Genomic DNA, 21,628 nt, shown 5'->3' with positions numbered 1-21,628 from the left:
AATTTCTGGACCAAATAACGGTGACTAATAATTATAGGAATAAGAGTTATTCGGGTACAATTATTACTTGAAATTGTCTCAATTCAGTGAAGGAGTAACTAATCACCCTACAATGACTTTTATCCTGCCCCTTGAAGCATCGTTGCAAAATAGATGTCATATAGGGTACATTATTTTATTTTCTAAATTGATTGGTTGTTTAATTGGGTAATGCAAATATAACTAATATAAATAAATTGTATGTTTCAACAATTTTAAAATGACAAGCGCTACGTTAAACTTGCATTCCACCGATAAACTTAACAGCAATGAATATACAACATGGAAAAATACTATCGATATTATGTTAATAATCGATGACTTTCGATTCGTCCTCGTTGAGGAGTGTCCTCAAGTCCCACCTGAAAATGTAACCCAATATGTTCAGGAGGAATATGAGCGATGGGTCAGGGCAAATGAAAAGGCCCGAGTGCACATCCTAGCCAGCTTATCTGAAGTTTTGGCGAAGAAACATGAGTCAATACTAACTATCCGTGAGATAATGGAGTCCCTAAGGGGAATGTTTGGACAACCGTCCACACAGCTCCGCCATGACGCTCTAAAATACATCTTCAATGCCTGGATGCAAGAAGAAGCCTCTGTTCGTGAACATGTTCTGAACATGATGGTCCACTTTATCGTGGCAGAGATGAACGGGTATGTCATCGACGAAGCCACTCAGGTTAGCTTCATTTTGGAAACTCTACCTGAGAGTTTTCTCCAGTTTCGTAACAATGCTATTATGAACATAATTGACTACAACATAACCACCCTACTCAATGAGCTGTAGACTTATCAATCCTTGATGAAAGTCAAGGAACAAAAACACAAGGGTGAGCAAAATGTTACCTCATCCTCTAAAAATATTTAGAGAGGTTCAACCTTTGGAACTAAGTCTGCATCTTCTTCCTCTGACACCAAAAAGTGGAAGAAGAAGAATGGGGGTCAGAGGAAAGCTAACCTCGTTGCTGGCCAAAAGGGCAAGAAGGCCAAGGTTGAAAAGGAAATATATTTTTATTGCAACTAGGAGGGACACTGGAAAAGAAATTATCCCAAATATTTAGTAGAAAAAAAGAAGGCTCAACAAGGTAAATGTGATTTACTCGTGTTGGAAACTTGTTTAATGGAGAATGATGATTCTGCTTGAATAATTTATTTAGGCACCACTAACCATGTTTGTTCTTCATTTCGGGGAATTAGTTCTTAGCGGCAACTGAATATTGGTGAGATGATGATGTGGGTTGGAACTGGGCATGTCGTCTCGGTTTAAGCACTGAGAGGACTTCGTCTTTGTTTACATAAATCTTACCTTTTATTAGAAAACATATATATTGTTCATGATTTAAAAAGGAACTTGTTTTCTGTAAAATGCTTGTTAGAATAAAACTATTCCTTATCTTTTAATGTAAATAAAATGTTTATTTACAAGAATAGTGTTCAAATTTGTTCTGAAAATCTCGAAGGTATCCTTTATGTGCTAAGGTCGTTAGCATTTAAAGCCCTCCTTAATATTGAACTGTTCAAAACTGCTATAACTCAAAACAAAAGACTAAAAATTTATCATAAAGAAAATACCTGACTTTAGCACCTAGATTAGGTCACATTAATCTCAATAGGATTGAGAGGTTGGTTAGGCATGGACTTCTAAGTGAGTTAAAAAAAAAAATTCTCTATCAGTATGTGAGTCATGCCTTGAAAGCAAAATGACTAAAAGAACTTTTATTGGAAAAGGTCACAAAGCCAAAGAACCCTTCAAACTTGTACATTCGGACCTCTGTGGTTCTATAAATGTTAAAGTAAGTGGAGGGTTTGAATACTTAATCACCTTTACTAATGATTATCAAAGTATGAGTATGTTTACTTATGCAACATAAGTATGAAGTCCTTGAAAAGTTCAAGGAGTACATGGCTGAAATTGAAAATGCATTAGGTAAAACAAGTAAAACACTTCAATCTGATCGAGATGGAGAGTATATGGATTTAAAATTCTAAGACTATTTGATAGAACATAGAATTATATCCCAACTCTCAGGATTTGGTACACCTCAGTAGAATGGTGTATCAGAAAGGAGAAATCGAACCATGTTGGATATGGTTCGATCTATGATAAGTTACACTCATTAACTTGATTCATTTGGGTTATGTAGTATAGAATTTCAAATCTGGCCTCTATTCGTGAACATGTTCTAAACATGTAGTATAACTCACATTTGGCCTCTGTTCGTGAACATGTTCTGAACATGATGGTTCACTTTAACGTGGCAGAGATGAACGGGTCTGTCATCGGTGAAGCCACTCGGGTTAGCTTCATTTTGAAAACTCTACGTGAGAGTTTCCGCCAGTTTCGTAACAATGCTATTACAAACATAATTGACTACAACGTGACCTCCTTACTCAATGAGTTGTAGACTTATCAATCCTTGATGAAAGTCAAGGAACAAAAACACAACGGTGAGGAAAATTTTGCCTCATCCTCCAAAAAGCTTTAGAGAGGTTCGACCTTTGGATCTAAGTCTGCATCTTCTTCCCCTGGCACCAAAAAGTGGAAGAAGAAGAAGGGAGGTCAGAGGAAAGCTAACCTCGTTGCTGTTCAAAAGGGAAATAAGACCAAGGCTACAAAGGGAATATGTTTTCATTGATACTAAGAGGAACATTGAAAGAGGAATTGTCCCAGATATTTGGTAGAAAAAAAGAATGCTAAACAAGATAAATGTGATTTACTCGTGTTGGAAACTTGTTTAGTGGAGAATGATGATTTTTCCCAGATAATTTATTTAGGTGCGACTAACCATGTTTGTTCTTCATTTCAGGGAATTAGTTCCTAGCGACAACTGGATATTGGTGAGATGACGATATTGGTTGGAACTGGGCACGTCGTCTCGGTTAAAGCAGTGAGAGGACTTCGTCTTTGTTTACATAAATCTTACCTTTTATTAGAAAATGTATATGTTATTCCTGATTTAAAAAGGAACTTTATTTCTGTAAAATGCTTGTTAGAACAAAACTATTCCTTATCTTTTAATGTAAATAAAGTGTTTATTTACAAGAATGGTGTTCAAATTTGTTATGCAAATCTCAAAGGTAACCTTTATGTGCTAAGGCTGTTAGCATCTAAGGCCCTTCTTAATAGTGAATTATTCAGAACTGCTATAACTCAAAACAAAAGACTAAACATTTATCATAAAGAAAATGTCTGACTTTGGCGCCTAGATTAGGTCACATTAATCTCAATAGGATTGAAAGATTGGTTAGGAATGGACTTCTAAGTGAGTTAGATAAAAAATTCTCTACCAGTATGTGAGTCATGTCTTGGAGGCAAAATGACTAAAAGACCTTTTATTGGAAAAGGTCACAGAGCCAAAGAACCCTTCAAACTTGTACATTCGAACCTCTGTGGTTCTATGAGTGTTAAAGCAAAATGAGGGTTTGAATACTTCATCACCTTTACTGATGATTGTTCAAGATATGGGTATGTTTACTTAATGCAACATAAGTATGAAGTCCTTGAAAAGTTCAAGGAGTATAGGGCTGAAATTGAAAATGCATTAGGTAAAACAATTAAAACACTTCAATCTGACCGAGATGAAGAGTATATGGATTTGAAATTCTAAGACTATTTGATAGAACAAAGAATTATATCCCAGCTCTTAGCATCAGGTACACCTCAGTAGAATGTTGTATCAGAAGGGAGAAATCGAACCTTGTTGGATATAGTTCGGTTTATGGCAAGTTACACTCATTTACCTGATTCATTTGGGTTATGTAGTATAGATTGCAGCCTATATTTTGAACTGTGTTCCATCCAAGAGTGTTTCTACAACAACTTTGAAATTATGGATTGACCGTAAAGGTAGTTTACACCATTTGAGGATTTGGGGTTACCCAACACATAGCTTGAGGCTAATCCTAAGAAATTGTGACCTCATTCAAAATTGTGATTATTTGTAGGTTACCCCAAATGAACGAGAGCTGGTGTCTTCTACCAACCTAAAGATAATAAAGTGTTTGTATCGATAAACGCTACATTTTTAGAAGATGACCACATCAAGGAGCACAAATTGCGTAGTAAGATAGTATTAAATTAGCTTTTCAGCGAAATTATTGAAACTTCAACAAAAGTTATTGATGAGCCAAGTATATCAATAAGAGTTGTTGATGCTGGTTCATCTAGTAGGTCACATCAACCTCAACTGTTGAGGGAACCTTGACATGGTGGGAGGGTTACAAACCCATCTATTCATTATATGGCTTTAACAAAAATCCTAACCGTTATACCTACTAACGACGTTGAAGATCCATTGTCCTATAAGAAGGTAACGGAGGATGTAGAAAGAGATGAATAGATCAAAGCTATGAATCTTGAAATGGAGTCTATGTACTTCAATTCAATCTGGAATCTTGTAGATCAACCTGATGGAGTAAAATTTATAGGTTGCAAATGAATCTACAAAAGAAAAAGAGGTGCAAATAATAAGGTGCAAACCTTTAAAGCTAGACTAGTGGCAAAGTGTTATACCCAGGTTGAGGGAGTTGACAATAGGAGTCTTTCTCACCTGCTGCCATGTTAAAGTTTATCCGGATACTCTTGTCTATTGCTGCATATTATGACTCTGAGATCTGACAAATAGATGTCAAGACTGCCTCTAAATGGCAATCTTGAGGAGACTATCTATATGCAGCAACCAGAGGGATTCATAACCCAAGGTCAAGAGCAAAAGGTTTGCAAACTTAATCGATCCATTTATGGACTGAAACAAGATTCTCAATCTTGTAATATAATATTTGATATTGCAATCAAATCTTATGGCTTTAATCAAAATGTTGATGAATCTTGTGTTTACAAAAGAATCATCAATAGTTTAGTAGTTTTCTTAGTGCTATACGTAGATGATATCCTACTCATTGGAAATGATGTAGGTCTATTGATTGACATAAAATAGTGGTTGGCGGCCCAATTTCAAATCAAAGATTTTGGAGAGGTACAATTTGTTCTAGGTATTCAAATCTTTAGAGATCGTAAGGATAAACCGTTAGCCTTGTCTTAGGCATCGTATATTAGCAAGATGCTTGTCAAGTATTCGATGAAAAACTCCAAAAGAGGCTTGCTCCCTGTCAGGCATGAAGTTTCTATGTCTAAGGAATAGTGTCCTAAGACACCTTAAGAAGTTGAGGAAATGTGATGGATCCCCTATGCATCGTTTGTTGGCAGCCTGATATATGCGATGTTATGTACTAGACTTGATATCTACTATGCAATGGGGATAGTCAGTAGATATCAGTCTAATCTATGATTAGATCACTGGACCACCTTAAAACCATCCGCAAGTATCTTAGAAGAACGATGGACTACATGTTTGTGTAAGGGTCTAAGGATTTGATTCTTACGGGATACACTGACATTGATTTTCAAACTAATAAGGAGTCTAGAAAATCCACTTCAGGATCAATGTTTACTCTTAATAGAGGACCTATAATCTGGAGAATCACCAAGTAGAGGTGCATCGTTGACTCCACTATGGGAGATAGTACATCGAGGGGACGTGATCGTCATGCAGATAGCTTCGATGCACAACGTTGCTGATCTGTTTACAAAAGCCCTCACAGTTATGGTGTTTAAGGGTTACCTGGAGAGTCTGGGTCTATGAGACAGGTCACCCCCCCCCCCCCCCCCAAATTCTTTAATCAATGTGCATGAGTGGAAAAAGGGGTTGAGATCTCCTTCTTCTTCTTTCTTCTTTTGAGATGCACAAAGTAGACGCAGAAGAAATTTTTCCTAAGAAGAACTCTGTGAAAAATTTCTCTATTAAATTCTCTCCTCTCTCTCTTCCAAAGTTAATTGTTTTGAAGCTCACACACTCTCAAAAGATTCTCTATCTTTGAGAATACCAAGGTTGCCGCATGGTGGTGTTCGAAAAATTCATCACTGTATTTTCGGGTGTTCGTGAGTTCATGGGATTTCGAAGAGTTTGTGGAATTAGAGAGGAATCACAAAGAATTTTGATCTTTAAGGGTAAGCATTCTTCAACCCTTTATTTCCTCTCAATTTGTATGTAAAAGCATGCTTAATTAGGGTTGCATATTTTGTTTTCGTTCTCTTAAATTATGCATGTTTCTACAAAATAAAATTGGGGTTACGATCCGCTTCCGCATCGGATGTTTGCACATCCTTCAGAGTCAAACCACTCAAAACTAAGCTATGAAGACTTCATCATCTAGTCCGTACTGGGACCCAATTCATCAAATCTTCATAGACAAACCACTCAGATTCTGAGCTATGAATATTTCATCATTATCCATCAAATCCATATCAGGACCACCCAGAGAAAGTATTATGGATCATTTAAAGGTTTTAGTTTTATCCATCAAGTCTGTTTTAGCACCACCCAAATAAAAGGTTATGGATCATCAAGTCTATCACAATAGACCTGCTAGAAAAAAGGCTGGACAATCAAGTGTATTGCAATAGACCACCCAGATAAAGAGCTACGAACCACTATAAGGGTTTAAGCCCCATGTTCACTAAGGATTGTAAAATTATCTTCATTGTTAGTCCTTTGGTTAGAGGGTCGGCCAGATTCCTCTTAGACCTCACAAATGCCAAAGAAATAACTACTCTTTTTAATAATTGTTTTATAGCTCCATGTCTGGGACAGATATACCTCATTTTGCCATTATATACACTATTCTTGAAAATTTTTATGGCAACTTGTGAATCAAAATGTACTGAAACTGGTACTGATGCCCCCACAATGGTACATCTCCTAATAGACTTCTAAGCTACTTAGACTCTTTTCCTGCTAACTCTAGAGCAATAAATTCAAATTCCATGGTGGATCTAATATGCACATCTGTTTTGCAGACATTCATCATATGCCTCTTCCTTCGAGTAAGAATACATATTCACTAGTAGAATTGACCTCGTCATTATTTGTTACCCAATTTGCATCACAATTTCCTTCTAATACAGCAAGGAATTTATTGAAATGCAAACATAGTCTAGTGTGCCCTTAAGATAACTTAACAAACGACGAAAGCACCCTTATGATTTATATCAAGATTATACGTATATCTACTCAATCTACTCACAACGTATGCAATATCAGGTTTGGTCTTGTTCATTAAAAACTTAACACTATCTATGATATTTGCATATTCAGATTGAGACATACTATCTCCTTTATTTTTTTTAAGACTTATACTAGCATCATAAAGTGTTCATATAGGAGAATCATCTAAGCAGTCAAATATCTATACTCCAAAAATTTTTGAATAAACACATGTATTTTCCTGACTGGCAACTGATTCTCCTATCATCAACATACAAGCATACAATCACATACTCTACTCCAAAAAATTTTGAATAACACATGTATCAGAGGAATTCACCTTGAACTCATTGTTTATTAAAGTATTATTGAATTTTTCATATTATTGTTTGGAAGCTTGCTTAAGACCATAAAGAGATCTTTTAAGTTTACATTCTTTATTTTCCTGACTGGAAACTATAAAGCCTTAGGCTATATCATATAAATTTCTTCTTCTAGATCACCATTATGAAAAGCTATTTTTACATCCATTTGGTGAATTAGAAGTCCATGGATGGCAGCTAACACAATCAAGGCTCTAATTGTAAATGATAGAAAGAGGCAGAGACTAAACGATCGTTGCCGAGAGACTAAACGACAGAGGCAGGAGTCTACACGACAGAGGTGATAGTGTAGACGATAGGGACAGGAGACTACACGATAGAGTTGAGCGTGAAAACGATAGAGGTAGAGACTACACGATAGAGTCGAGAGTGTAAACGATAGAGACAAGAGACTACACGATAGAGTCGAGAGAGTAAACGACAGAAGAAAGGAAAGAAATCTATTAGACGATCGGCCTTCCGCGATAATGAGAGCCCGTCGTGTAGTAGCTATTTATTAATGTATATATTGCCACATGGCATAATAACACTGGTTTAGTATAACAACTATGAGAGAGAAAAGAAAAAATAACAACCAAAATAGTGGAACATGAATTGCTAAAGGAAGACAGAAGAAAACAAAGGAAAAATTTGTTGTAATCAGTAGACGTAAATGACTCTTTTATCACTAATTGCAGCTATTTTTGTTACAAGAAAATACGTATCAAAGTAGTCAATACCTTGTTTTTGTGTATACCTTGACACTACTAACCTAGCCTTGTATCTTTCAATTGAACCATTTGGTCTTATTTTCTTCTTGAAAATCCATTTGCACTTAATACGCTTACTTCCTTTAGGAAGATCCACCAAGTTTGGTTCATAGTTAGATAATCTAGGTCACTCTTAATGGCTTCCTTTCATAAGCTAGAGTCTACAAAACTAAAGGTTTCTTGGTAAGCTTTAGGATCCTCATCTATTAGATACATACATGCAAACTGACAACCGATATTATCTGGCCTTTCAACTAAAATAGTAGTGAAGAAATTAGGACCAAAGTTTTTCTCAATTCTCTATCTCTTACTTCTTCTAGGTTCAGTTTCATGTATTCTATCAGAAGTTCTAATATATTCAAGTTCTAGAATACTACTAGAAACTTTATTATTTTCAATTTCATGCCTACTATTACAACATTTATTATTTTTAATTTCATGCATACTATTATAACCTTTATTATTTTTAGTTTCATGCATACTATTAGAATCTTTATTATTTTTAGTTTCATGCATACTATTAAACGATGAAGGCATATAAGTAGATACATTCTCATAATTAGATGTTCTATCTAATTCAGAATTTGCCTTTTTCATTGAAAATATATGTTTAAAAAAATTTGGCTTCCCAATATTCATATATGGTACTATCATTTAAGCACATAAATCTATATGCAGCCCTATTTTGAGCGTAACCAACAGTACTGCATATGAACCTCTCTTGGAGTTATGCATCTAAAACTTGACAAGTATCTTGTCAATGTATGATTCCTGAGACGGGGCTAGCATTTTGTTCTTTCGATCTCCAATGTTCTGAATGCCCAGAACAAACCGTGCCTCTCCCGAATCTTTCATTTGGAACTGAGTCGCTAGCCAATTTTTAATTTCAGTCAGTAGACCTACATCATTCCCAATGAGTAGGATATCGTCTACATATAACACTAGAAAAGCTACTGAAATGTTGATGATTCTCTTGTAAACACAAGGCTCATCAACATTTTGATCAAAGCCATAAGATTTGATCGCAGTATTAAATCTTATATTCCAAGGTCGAGAAACTTGCTTCAATCCATAAGTGGACTGATTAAGCTTACTCACCTTTTTCTCTTGACCTTGGGTTATGAACCTCTCAGGCTGCTCCATATAAATAGTCTCCTTAAGATTGTCATTCAGAAAAGAAATCTTGACGTCCATTTACCAAATCTCATAGTCACAATATGAAGCAATGGATAGGAGAATCCAGATAGACTTTAACATGGCAATAGGTGAGAAAGTCTCCTCATAGTCGACTCCCTCAACTTGGGTATAACCCGTTGCCACAAGTCTAGTCTTGAAGGTTTGCACATTCCTATCGGCACCCCATTTTCTCTTGTAGATCCACTTGCAACCTATAGGTTTAACCCCATCAGGTTGATCTATAAGATCCTAAACAAAATTAAAGTTTATAGACTCCATTTCGAGATCCATAGCTTTGTTCCACTCATCTTTGTCAACATCCTCCATTGCCTTCTTATAAAACATGGATCCTCAACATCTTCATCAGCTACGATAGTCAGGGTTTCTATTAAACCCATATAATGAATAGGTAGGTTCACAACCCTCCCACTACGTCAAGGTTCCCTCAATACTTAAGGTGGATGTGACCTACTAGATGAACCAACTTCAACAACTCTTGTTGAGGTATTGAGTTCTTCATGAACTCTTGTAGAAGGTTCAGTAGTTTCATTGGAAAGTTCACTTAACACAATCTTATTGTGGAGTTTATGCTCCCTTATGTGGTCTTCTTCTAAAAAGATAGCGTTTATCGACACAAACACTTTATTATCCTTAGGATTTTAAAAGTAACCACATATCATTCCTTTAGGGTAACCTACAAATAGGCACACTTTTGAAGGAGGTTCCAATTTCTTAGGATTTGCCTCAAGCACATATGATAGGTAACTCTAGATTCTGAAATAGTGTAAACTACTTTTACGACCATTCCATAATTTCAAAGGTGTTTCAGTAATACTTTTGAATGGAACACAGCTCAAAATGTAAGTTGTAGTCTATACTGCATAACCTCAAAACGAGTCAGGTAAGGAAGCATAACTCATCATAGACCAAACCATATCCAACAGGGTTTGATTTTCCCCTTCTGATATACCATTCTGCTGAGGTGTATCAGGTGTCAAGAGTTGGGATACAATTCCGTGTTCTATCAAATAATCTTGGAATTCCTAAATACTCTCCACCTCAATTAGATCGGAATGTTTTAATGGTTTTGTTTAATGCGATTTCAACTTTAGCCTTGTACTCCTTGAACTTTTCAAGGGTTTCAGAGTTATGTTGTATTAAATAAACATACACATACCTAGAATAATCATTAGTAAAAGTGATGAAATATTCAAACCCTTCTCTTGCCTTAACATTCATCGGACCACAGAGGTCTGAATGTACAAGTTGTAAGGGTTCTTTGGCCCTATGACCTTTTCCAGTAAAAGATCTTTTAGTCATTTTGCCTCCAAGGCATGACTCATATACAGGTAGAGAATTTTCTTCTAACTCACTTAGAAGTCCATTCTTGACCAGTCTTTCAATCTTATTAGATTTGTGTCCTAATCTTAGGTGCCAAAGATGGAAATTTTCCTTAGGAGAAATTTTAAGTCTTTTATTCTGAATTATTACAATTTTAAATATTTCAGTATTCAGGACTAATTTAGTTACTAATGGTCTTAGCATATAAAGATTATCTTCCAACTTAGCATAACAAAGTTCTATACCATTCTTAGAAATAAATGCTTTATTCATAGAAAAATATACATAACATTTTTGTTTAATTAAACACTTTACAAAAATTAAGTTCCTCTTTAAATTACGAATAATAAATAAATTTTCTAATAAAATATATCTATTATGTAAAGTAAGCCAGAGTCCTCCCACTGCCACAGTTGAGACAAAGTGCCCAGTTTCAATACACATCATCATCTCCCCAGCCTCCAGTTACCGCTAGGAACTAATTTCCTGAAATGAAGAACAAACATGGTTAGTGATGCCTGAATTTATTATCCAGGCTTAATTATCATTCTTCACTAAACAAGTCTCCAAAACAAGTAAATCATATTTACCTTGCTTGTTCTTCTTCTTTTCTGCCAAGTATTAGCAACAAGGAGAATGTTTGAGACAAAATGACCATAAGCTAGATACCTTTTATCAACAAAGTCTCCATTTTTTGTGAGGGTAACCTTGTCAGCTTCTAGTACAATTTTAAGCCCAACCCGACTCAATAGACTTCCAAAAACCAGGTTCCTATGTAAGGAAGGTACATACAACACATTACTTAATGATAAAGTTTTTCCAGAGGTTAATTTTAAAAGAATCTTCCCTTTTCCAAATACTTCTTTCGTGGTAAAGTTCTCCATGGATACACAATCTTCGTCAGTAGAGTTCTAATAGTCTTGAAAAAGCTCTCAGTTTGAGCAAAAGTGTCTTGAAGGTCCGATGTAAAAAATCTAGTCAAATTTGTTTTCCACCAGATTGGCTTCCACAACAGCAACTATTATACCATCTTGTTAAGCAAGATTGGCTTGTGGGGTGGATCGTTGATCTAACCTTCATTTCATTTGATTACATTGGTAGGATTTGTGCTCAGGCTTCCCATAGACACAATAAATTACTTTCTACGTTTCAATTTTTCCATCAGCAACTTTGTGATATCTCTTTGAGAGGAATTATTCTTGTTAGGTTTGCTTGTTATGATTTTTTAACCTGTCTTTGTTAGTAGCAGCAGATTCAACCAAGTTAGCACCAACTGAATTTAGATTGTCAGAAATTTACTTATCTTTTAGCCTGTTAGCTTCTTCTATGCGCATGTGACTAATCAGCATCTAGAGTGTCATATCCTTCTTTTTGTGTTTCAGATGGTTTCAATATTCATTCAGGATGGGGGAAACTTCTCAAGCAACACTTTTTCTTGGAGAATTTTGCACATCTTCATATCTTCAGGCAAAACATTTGCTACCAAATTTTCACACTCATGGATTTTATCAACAACAGGTTTCTCGTTGGTCATCTAAAATTGTAGCCAATTTCCGACGACGTATTTTTTCCATGCAACATCATCTCCTCCGTACGAAGACTCTAGCATGATCCATATTGCTTTAGCTGAGTTTGGACCATGAATAGATCAAACATAGGGTCTATCATATGGTTGAGCAGATGGCCATAGAATATTTGTTATGTTTCTCCTATTTATCAGGATCGATCTTAGAGGGCTGCTTCAGTTGATTAGAAACAGTGATGGGTTCTTCAGAAGATTTTTGGATCAATGACAGTAGATACCTTCTTGATAGCAGCAGGTGCTTTTATGGTAAGGATATAATAAATCTCCAGCTACTCAATGAAGATCAACAATTTTGAAGACCAGTGGCGATAATTCATTCCATTGAGTAGTTCGAGCTTGGACAGATCGGGAAGAACCTTGCCGTTCTTGATTGACATCTAGAGAAAATAATTTCTTTTAGAGTGTAAATATAGATGTCGAAGAGTTGCTGCCCACTGCCCTGAAAGCAATTACGGTGCGACTAATTTTTAGGTTAAAAAATCAAATGGATAAGTAATAAAAAGTCATTTATTATTACTTTTTTCTTGCGCAAGCGCGATTACTCTAACTCGAATCTGCACGTTCGACGAGACGGTGGCGGCGAATGCATGCGTGTGGTAAAAGGGTTATACTTCCACCATCACCGCACTTTGGAGTTACCTTTAGCATGCCTTGGTATTTATACTTTTTAGGCATTGCTTAATTCTCCATTGTGAAACCGTTTCTTTTAACTTTTGCTATGGGCCTAACCCCAAAAGTCAGTTCCAACAGTCATAATGTTCCAGCTTTGAAGGAAATTTTCTCATGCTTTGTTGTGGGCCATTGGATATTCTATTGACTTTGTAGGCATTCGTTTACTGATGTTGAACTGATGTATCAATGTTGAACTTGGTGTTTTGTACTTTAACATATCCTTGTTTGAGAGAGGAGGAGATTAAAGGACCGTTTGATGACGTTCTTGTTTTCTATTTTATGTTTGTTGTTCTTGTTTCTCATTTTTCAAGACACTAATTTGTCTGATAACCATTTTTGTTTCTTGTTTCTAGATTTTGAAAAATGTTTCTAAGAAATGTGTCAAATTTAAGAAATTACAAAAAGTAATTTTTCCTATTCTATTTTAATTTTATGGAAACATATATACAAAGGTTTTTATTTGGTTTAGTAGTGCCTCCCTTGTTCATTATATTCCAGGTTTGAGCTTTTTTTTTTTTTAACCTCCCCCTCTAGGATGGAAGGTAATATCAGATACTACTGAGCTAAACTCACTTTGGCAACTTTAATTAGTTTTTTCCTCTTTTTTCATTTCTTTACCTATTATTTTATTTTTATTTTTTATTTTATTTCTGCCATATTATTCATATTTACATATTTTTTTAATTTTTAATTTTGCAATATGTATATTTACATATTATTTAATTTATTTCTTCAATTTGTTATATGTATATTTATGTACTACTTTGAATGATAAATTCTAAAACTTGCAATATATATATTTATAAATCATTTTAATTTTTAATTTTATTTCAGAATAAGCGGGTTGGAAAAGATTCAACTTTTAACCTCTGATCGTTAGTGCAACTTTATGGCAGTTAAATTACACTCATTTTGACTACTAATTTTGAATTTAAATTTTGCAATATGTATACTTTTATATTTTCTACCAACATTTACATAATAACGTAATTGAGTTGGACTTAAGTCGACATTTGTTAAGACAAAGATCTCGAGTGATAGAAAATATTGCAAATTAAAATTTGCATGGAGAATAGTTTGTATTAGATAATGTAAGCTTTTGATCATTTCTTTTTAATGTGTTTGGATGCATATATATTATTTTTATGTTCTATAACTGAATTATGTTTTTAAAAAGAAAAAAAAAAAAAAAAAAAAAAAACACGAAACAGACCAAAGTATATATCCCACAATTTGATTCGTGGTTGTGCTCTGTTTCCAAATTGGCTTTTAAGTAAGAGCAAAACTCGCCTTTCCAATCGCAATAGTAGACAAATGAATGACTAATCAAGGACGGCTCAACAGTAGTCCCTATAATTTATTCAAAGGGGAGGAAAATTTTTAAGAGATAAGCAAACAAAGTGTCAAAGTCTAACATTAAATTAGAAAAAGGAAACGATCATCAACATCCATCGAGAAAATTTTCTAACCCTATACCTCTTTATTCTGTATTTTTAATAATTCTCTCTAAACAAAATTGTTCTTCTTTTACTTCATAAATAGTAAATATATCTGTTCATTTTTTATTATTTATGTTTTTTAATTTATTCTTATTTGTAGATTTCATAACAAAATATAAGAACATCTCTTGATTGTAACGTATAAAAGTAAAGTCACGAGAGCTTATAACTAAAGTAAACAATAGTATATCATTTTAAAGATACGTAAACATTCTTGTTCCTTAAACAATTCAAAAGTTCACATGTTTATGCAAAAGTGTGAAAAAAACCCTATAATTAAAAGCAAATTGAGTTGGCAGTACTATCTCATGCTAGCTGCCTCTCTCTCTTTCTTTCTTCACCACACATAAAGAAAATAATTCCCCCATTGCCAAACATAGCCATCAATTTAACATTATCATCCCTCCTTTCCTTTCCTTTTTCCTTTTTCTTCTTTTCTTTCTCTCTCTCAAACATTTAAATTTGAGAGTTTTTAGAACAATTTCAGATCTAAGGTAAGAGAGAAAAAAGAAAAAAAAATTAGGGCATATGGGTTTTGTTGAAGAATACTTGCCAGCAATGGCTATGTTTGGGCTTCAAGTGACTTATGCCATTATGGCTCTTATCTCAAGGACTGCCCTGTTGAAAGGCATGAGTCCTAGAGTGTTTGTTGTTTATAGGCAGGCCATTGCCACTCTCTTTATTGCACCCATTGCTTATTTTTCCAGGTATTTATTATTAGTGTTTTTTTTTTTTTTTTTTTTTTTTATAATATGCGGGAGAGGGAATTCAACATCTAAATTCGAAGTTGATACTACAAGTACTATGCCCTTTGAGCTAAGTTCATCTTGACTAATTCATTCTTTATTCTCAGAATTGCGTTTTTTGTGTTTTTGTTTATGTTTTGTGGGGATGAAAGGTCGAAATCTAGGAGGGTGCCTTTGAACTTGAAGACCTTTTCTCTAATCTTTCTTGCTTCTTTTGTCGGGTACGATTCAGAAGACTTTCGGAAGACTCGTCGTCTTTTTCCTTATTAGGGTAAATATATTGAATGTTCCTTGAATTTAGGTAATTCTCAATTTCATATTCTTACTTTTGAAAATTCTTTATTTAGCTTCTTTTTTTTTCCTGTAAAAGAGACTACTTTGGTTTTTTATTAATCTTACATTTCGATGAATAAAATTTGCACCACACATTAACAAACTCAATTTCTTCCACACACAACTCAACGATACATCATTTTCTTTTGATTACAAAGCTTAATCTATTTAATAAATTGAGAATTATCTAAAAGATTAGCAAGAATCATTTTATATATTTACCCTTCTTTGTTTCTTTTTTTACTCTTCTCCTAATTTTGGAGGGTCTGGACAGTGTAACGATGAATCAAAACCTTTACTTTGAGGGAGTTTTTTTAGTTAGCTCGTCAATGGCGACGGCAATGACTAATTTGATTCCAGCAGTCACGTTTGTGATAGCAATGATAATCGGGTAAGTTGAAATGGTAAGATTTTATTATATAGCACTTAAACTTTTGAGTTTAGTAGTGATTTGATGGTTGTAATGGAATTTTTTTAGCATGGAGAGTTTGAAGATGGGAAGCTTGAGGAGTATGGCAAAGATTGGAGGGACAGTGGTTTGTGTGAGTGGGGCCATGTGCATGGCTCTTCTAAGGGGTCCAAAGCTTCTTAATACAACACAAGGTTTTGGGGTGAAATCTACATTATTTAATGTGGAAAGTGGAAGTCACAATGCTTGGTTATTGGGTTCTTTGTGTCTCTTTGGGAGTTCTTGTTGCTGGTCAATTTGGTTGATTTTGCAGGTATATTTTGATTTCATTGATATATATATAGCAATATTATTTTAATTTTTTTTTTTATCATATGAGAAGTCAAAAATCGAACCTTTGATATCGAGATGTCGATAGAACATAAGGCTCTATGCCAATTAAACTATATTGGCATATAATAGTATTGGTCGTAAGGGATTAACTTTATTCATTTATTTATTTTCAAAGAAAATAAGGTTGTTTTGACTATTTTGGAAGTTTCTTTATCAAAAGAAAAAGTGAGCTTTTGTTGGGTTTTATTAGCTTTTTTTAATTCCTAGTTTCTTTATATTCTCAATTTGTTTTTTTGCTAGGGTTTTGTTTTTCAACTTGATTTTGGTTTTGTGAGTATAGTTAGATTAGAGGCTTGATTGGGATTTTTTTTTCAAGACAATTATGTTTTTTATGCTTTTAGGAACAATAGTGAATAAAGCATGTTTGAAAGATTCACTTAAAAAAAAAAGAGTTGAAAGGCTGTTTGTTAGATGTTTTGAACAAACAACAATAAATCTGGTAACTGTTAGATATCTATCATTGGACGATAGACCGTGTTAGACATTTATCAAATACGGATAGATTTTTATCACAGTCTATTACATCTATCTCGATAGATAGTGATATTTTGCTATATTTGTAAATAATTTACCCAATTTTCTAAATTTAAAAACACCCCATTAATTTTTTATGGGTTCCTCGATCATAATCCTTAAAAAACACAATTTTGTTAATCAAAGTCATGTTTGATAACTTGATGATTTTTTAAAAATTAAGCTTATAATTACTACTTAGACCAACATGAATTTGTTTATTTCGTTGTATAATTCTGAAGAATGGTTTTTAAAATCTAAAAAGAAAAACAGTTTCAATTCTTTTTAATCACCCATCTTCAAATGAAGTTGTCAAACTAATTTTTATAGATTATATTACTTTCTTTAAAGTAATATTTACAAAACAAGAAATGGGAAATAGTCGAAAAAATTTAATAATAATAATAATAATAATAATAATAATAATAAAAAAAAAAAAAAAAATAATAATAATAATAATAATAATAGTTTGTTTATTAATAAAACAGGTACCAGCTTCAGCAAGCAATCCCGACAACTTATCTTTATCGGCATGGATGTGTTTGTTTGCGACAATTCAATCCATCACTCTTACTCTATTGGTCGAACCAATCGATCTACAAATTTGGAAAATACATTCAATTATTGAACTTATTTGTTACCTCTTTTCGGTAAGTTCTTTTCTTTTTTTTCTTTTTTTCTTTTTTTATAATTTTTTAGAATTTGAATTTAGGTCCGATTTCATAATCATTTTATTTTTTATTTTTGTTTTTGAAAACTTAACTTACGAGCATTACTTTTTGCTATAGTTTTCTTGCATAAAACCCTACTGAAGACGAAGAAAAAAAAAATTAAGGCTCATTTAAAAATATTTAAAAATCATTTTGTTTTTTATTTTTAGTTTCCAAAAATTAATCAAACCTATTTTCTCTCGATTTGTTACCCTACTTTGAATCTTTTTTAAGTAAAAGAGTTAAGTTTTTAGCCAAATTTCAAAAAAATAAAAAGTTTTTAAAAATTATTATTTTTTAGTTTTCAAAATTTGGCCCGTTTAAAAACACTTCTAAAATATAGCCAACAAAACTAGGGGTGTTCAAAAAACCCAAAAAAATCGATCAATCCAACCCAACCCGTGCAGTTTGGGTTGGGTTATCAACTCATTTGGATTGAATTGGGGTTCAAATAAATGAAAATTTTATGGGTTGGGTTGGTTCATGGGTTCATCTAATATAACCCAAACCAACCCGAGTTTATTATTAACTTTAAAAAATATATTTTTTTATTACATATAACACATTATTTATACATATATTGATTTTAATTTAATTTAATTTTATTTTTTTTAAATAATTTATTCTTCAACAACTCTTAAAAGTAGTTTCTTTGCACTCTAGAAATAAAATTTTCATTATATAAATTGAAATTGAGTTGTTAATTTTAATTCAATATATGAAAATAATTAAATAAGATTTTTACATATTTACGTTGTGTTTCGTTTTAGAAAAAAATTTAAACAAATGACCCGATTAACTCGAACCAACCCAACCCAAATATTTCATGGTTGGGTTAGGTTGGGTTCATTTTTTAATAAGAGTTGTTGAAGAAATTTACAACCCGAACAATTGGGTTGGGTCTAAAAAGTCTTTCAACTCAACTCAACCCAACCCAACCCATGAACACCCTAACAAAACTTGGAAACTAATGGATGGAAAATGAGACTTGTAGGCTTAATTTTTAAAAATTTAAAACCAAAAACCAAATGGTTACCAAAGATTGAATTCGAAAATTAAGGTTGTGTTTGGTAACCATTTCGTTTTTTGTTTTTGGTTTTCGAAAATTAAATCTATTTCCTCCTCTCCCTTTTTTTTTTTTTTTTTTTTTTTTTTTTTTTTTTTATTACAATTATTAGTATTTTTCTCAAGTACAGTACTTAAATTCTTAGTCAAATTCTAAAAACAAAAATAAGTTTTTAAGAGCTTTTTTTTTTTAGTTTTCAAAATTGACTTAGTTTTTAAAACTATTGATAAGAAAAAGATAACAAAGAAAGAAATTTGGAAGTAGAAGTAGTGTCTATAGGCTTAAGTTTTAAAAACAAAAAATAAAAAACAAATAGTTATCAAACAAGGCCTAAATAAGTAGTTCTTAAAAATTTGATTTTTTATTTATTTATTTAAGTTAGAACTCAATTGCTTTTACGGTGAAAAGTCTATTAAAACTCGTAAAGAAACAAGTATATATATTTTCAAAAACAGAAACTAAAAAAACGAAATAAATATAGAAACTAAAAAACGCAATAGTTATCAAATGTAACGAAGGTAAATTGAGTTCTGATTTGTGTAAAAATTTGGTTTCTTAGGGAATTATTGGGTCAGGGGTTGCATTCTTCGTTCAAGCTTGGTGTGTTTCAAAAAGAGGACCTGTCTTCTCTGCAATGTTCAACCCTCTTTGCACCATTGTTACAACTATTTTGGCAGCTATAGTTCTTCATGAGGAAATTTTTACTGGAAGGTAAATTCTTTTCTTATATCTTTTTCATTTTAGATGCCTTCTTTTTCAATTTGATTGAAACAACTTTTTTTTTTTCTCTTTTTGGTTGGGTTAACTTTTGGGATGAGAATGAAAACGATTATTCTCGTTCAAACCCTAATCCTATAAAAAAAAATTATTCGATGGAGCCATCAAAATGTGACTATGACTATTTTATAAGATGTACATTTGACTCTTAATTATGCATGCATCCTAATCATTATAGGATACAAATTCAATGAACTTTTATTGTTTCTCTCATACATTCAATAATCGAAAACTATCATTGTGGGGTCCTCTCGAATAATCTTTTTAACCCTACCTTTCATTCCAAATTTTTAAGTCCTATTTTATGTATTTTGTTATTACAGGTTTCACCTCTCTTATATCTATGTATGTATGACGTATGTATAGAAAAAAAGAAATTTTTTAATACATTTTTAAAGTTTTCAAAACTTGGTTTAAATATTGATATAGCAAATTTAAAAAGTAAACTAACATAAAAAAAAAAAAAAAAAAAACTTATGGATAGAAGTAATAGTTATAAACTTAATTTTCAAAACTAAAAAATTTAAACCCATGCTTGATAACCTTTTGATTTTCTATTCTTTGAAAATCAAGTTTATAAACATCGTTTCCATTTTTAAGTTTCTTCATTTTATTTTCTACTGTTTTACCAACGTTTTAAAATATCAAACCAAAATTTAAAAACTAAACAAAATAGTTTTAATTTTTTTTTAAAAAAATTTGATTATGGATTCATATGTTTCTTTTAAACAATTTAAAACATTCATCCCCCCAATGCACATCCCTTTCTTTCATAGCCTTTTATGTTAAAGATGAGAAATTTCAATGAAAAGCAATAGGTAGAGTTTCCTCATCTTTTTTCTCATAAATTTCATTTTTGGAGCAAATTTTCAGCTTGTTGGGGGGTGTGGCTGTAATTATTGGATTGTACATTGTTCTTTGGGGAAAAGCAAAAGATTATGTGAAGGAAGAAGGCAAAGAAAAGCAAAGTGTTGAAAAAGAAGAAGTTGAGGGAAGCAACTGTCAAAATGATTTGGAGGAACCCCTTTTGTCTAAAGAATGTATACATCAAATTCGCTAGCCAAAAGAAATTTGTTAGTATTATATATTACATGTCAATTAATTTTTGTTTCACCTTGTTAGTTATTTCTAGACAAGCACTCTAATATATATCCTCCTTCTTTTTGGCCCAAAATTCTATTTTGTTTTTGTTCCAATAATTATATTTAGAATTTGAAATTAGAAATTGATTCATACCAAATTCTTTATTTGCTTAACAATTAAATTTGATTAAGATGAACTTAATTCTTTAGTGCATGATAACGTGATACTGTAAAGCAAGTATAACTCAATTGGTATGTAATATGTGTTAGTGATCAAGAGATCATGTGGTTTACGAATTCCCCTACCCCTATGATACTAAAAAAAACATGAAGTTACATCTCAAAATTAATTGAGTAACTCATATATCTTATAAATATTAATTGTCAGGTCACATCACCTCTCAAGATGATGCCTCTTGATGCCATATATTTGAGAACACGAGATTCCATCTCGAAACCAATTGGCTATATATGGGAGGCGCAATAAATCTTATAGGATCGGTATGGCAACTTTAGATGTGGTGAATAGAGTTTATTAAACTAATGAAAACTTTTTCCTAAATGTAGACCCAATTAAGCAAATTAATACACTTTTGCTAATAAGTAGTTTAAACAATAAATTCATACAAATAAATTGAACCCAAAATAATCAATAAGTTAATAACACTACTTTAAAGTATCTAGTTTGATTCTAATAACAAGATTGATGATTAATGTAAAAATTTAAGAACTACCAATCAAAATATGCAAATATGAGCAATTAATTCAAGAACAAATATTGCAATTAATTTTATGTAATAGACTATAATAAACATTATTTGAAAAATTAAAGTGGTATAGGGATAGAGAAATTAACACTGGAAATTCTTATAGTGGTTCGATCAAACTCAACCTACATTTACTTTCCCAAGCACCTCTTGGGATTTTGAATAAGGAACCTTATAGCGATTCGACTTTAAGTAGTGGAAAGAGTTAAATTCTAGTGAATTACCCTAGAGGAGTTTGGGAAGTTGATGTAGGCTGATTGTGTCGAACCACTATAAATTTTTCGGTGTCAATTTCTATATCCTTATACTACTCTAATTTTGTAATTAATTTATTATAACATT

At 32.6% G+C, this 21,628-nt stretch overlaps 2 protein-coding genes across 5 annotated transcripts; both read left to right on the top strand.

Annotated features, from left to right (window-relative positions):
* The first annotated feature begins 259 nt into the window (after positions 1-259).
* Positions 260-829, top strand: LOC150035661 (uncharacterized). The gene has a single exon (XM_090314388.1). It carries the CDS (start codon positions 260-262, stop codon positions 827-829), a length of 570 nt encoding a protein of 189 aa, XP_090170514.1.
* A 14,043-nt stretch (positions 830-14,872) lies between these two features.
* UMAMIT34 (nodulin MtN21 /EamA-like transporter family protein) lies at positions 14,873-21,119 on the top strand. Of its 4 annotated transcripts, none has more exons than XM_090314513.1 (7): positions 14,873-15,197; positions 15,344-15,457; positions 15,844-15,960; positions 16,048-16,291; positions 17,373-17,534; positions 19,220-19,371; positions 20,908-21,119. In XM_090314513.1, exons 1-7 carry the CDS (start codon positions 15,019-15,021, stop codon positions 20,927-20,929), a joined length of 990 nt encoding a protein of 329 aa, XP_090170639.1. In that variant the 5' UTR covers positions 14,873-15,018; the 3' UTR covers positions 20,930-21,119. The 4 variants fall into 4 exon arrangements, with proteins under 4 accessions (XP_090170639.1, XP_038889505.1, XP_090170637.1 ...); XM_039033577.2 differs by lacking the exon at positions 20,908-21,119 and adding an exon at positions 20,311-20,611 and having other exon boundaries at positions 15,389-15,457; XM_090314511.1 differs by lacking the exon at positions 20,908-21,119 and adding an exon at positions 20,311-20,611.
* Positions 21,120-21,628: the final 509 nt, after the last annotated feature.

This window comes from Benincasa hispida, chromosome 6 (assembly GCF_027475165.1).
Source record: "Benincasa hispida cultivar pf3 chromosome 6, pf3_genome.v1.1, whole genome shotgun sequence".
Taxonomy (NCBI): Eukaryota; Viridiplantae; Streptophyta; class Magnoliopsida; order Cucurbitales; family Cucurbitaceae; genus Benincasa; species Benincasa hispida.
This window is presented reverse-complemented; position numbering and strand designations above follow the sequence as displayed.